General features: G+C 57.3%; 1 protein-coding gene across 1 annotated transcript in view; it reads right to left on the bottom strand.

Moving 5' to 3' along the window:
- Nucleotides 1-1,221, bottom strand: part of inhbaa (inhibin subunit beta Aa) — a 23,972-nt gene extending 22,751 nt beyond the window's left edge. Inside the window, exon 1 of the mRNA XM_037973159.1 lies at nt 145-1,221. Coding sequence (XP_037829087.1) covers nt 145-667 — 523 coding nt within the window. The 5' untranslated portion in view covers nt 668-1,221. The remainder of the gene's footprint in view (nt 1-144) is intronic.
- Between the last annotated feature and the right edge of the window lie 219 nt (nt 1,222-1,440).

Raw genomic sequence — 1,440 nt, 5'->3', positions numbered from 1 at the left:
CTCACCCTCACACACACACACCCTCACCCCCTCACACACACACACCCTCACACACACACACCCTCACCCCCTCACACACACACACCCTCACACACCCCCTGACGAGCGTCTGGAACCCTCAGGTCCACTCTCCGTCTCACTCACCAGCCTCGGCGAAGGTGATGATCTCCGTTGTCTCCTGATCGTCGTCGCCGTCTCCGGCATGAGTTCCCGCCGCCGTGGCTCCTCCCCCTCCTCCTCCCTGGCCTCCCCTCCCTCTGGCCTCCTCCTCCCCCTCGATCTGCACGCTGCCGTCCTCCGCCACTCGCCCCACGTGGAGCTTGCGCAGGGCATTGAGGAGGGCGGCCCGAGGCACCGGCCGGGTGATGTTGGGCCGGGCCTGCAGGTGCAGCATGTTGAGGATGTGCCTCTTCACCGCCTCCACCACGTCCTGCTGAGCCGCCTTCTCCTCCTCGTACGTGTCGTCGTCGGCCAGCCCTTCGTTTCTTCGTATCCGGGCCAGGGCGCAGGAAGGGCAGCTGGAGGAGGCGTCCGGCGGCGGCTGGTGCTGAGGGTGGACGGTCAGGGTGAGAGGCTGGAGCCTGGACCCTGGCTCTGAAGAAGAGCTACAGCTCAGGACCTGAACCAGGACCAGGATGGCCCAGCTGAGTAACGAGACCACAGACATGATGGTAGGAGACACCTGAGAGGTGTCTGATACAGCAGCACCGGCAGAGACAGAAAAGTCCGATTCAGTCCTCCTTCCTCAGTCCTCTCTCTCAGAAGTTTGGAGCCTGTAAAGTTCAGCTCCGCTCACAGTCCACCTGCGAAACCACGGAGAAAAACTGCAAAGAAACGAGAGAGAGGACGACACACACAAAAAAAAAGGAAAAAAAAAACAACGGCAAGGGAGAAAATGAGTAATCCTTATCTTTTTGTCAGGGACAGATGGCTGCAAAATGTGGAGGCGTCACACGAAAGAAAGAAAGAAAAACGAGAAGAAAAAATGAGAAAACAAGGAGGAAAAACTCTGAGATGTTGATGAATGGACGAAGCTGCAGGGGGATCCTTGTTCCCGGGGTGAAGTCGCTGCAGAGTGAGTGTTGGACTAAGTTATCCCAGACGAAGGGAGTTCCTCTCCCTCCTTTTACCTCGGCTGCTCCCTCCCTCAGAGTTGACTGCGCTCCCTCCTTCACCAGTTGAATGGTTTTTAGCAGAGTGGGCTGGACTCCCTCTCTCCTCCTCCCTCGGCTGCTCTTCTCTACCGTAATTATCCCTCCCTCCTCCCTCCATCCCTCTCTCCTTCAGTCTCCTCCAGTCTTACAGTGACTCATTTTGCTTCTCCCGCCCTCCTTCCCTCTCTCTGTTCGCCTGTTAATGGAGCACAGTCGGCTGTGAATGAGTTTGAGGGGAAAATCTCGGATGAACCGTGACTCCTCTCTCCATCTGGTATCTGACCAT

Source organism: Kryptolebias marmoratus, linkage group LG21 (assembly GCF_001649575.2).
Source record: "Kryptolebias marmoratus isolate JLee-2015 linkage group LG21, ASM164957v2, whole genome shotgun sequence".
NCBI classification, from domain to species: domain Eukaryota; kingdom Metazoa; phylum Chordata; class Actinopteri; order Cyprinodontiformes; family Rivulidae; genus Kryptolebias; species Kryptolebias marmoratus.
This window is presented reverse-complemented; position numbering and strand designations above follow the sequence as displayed.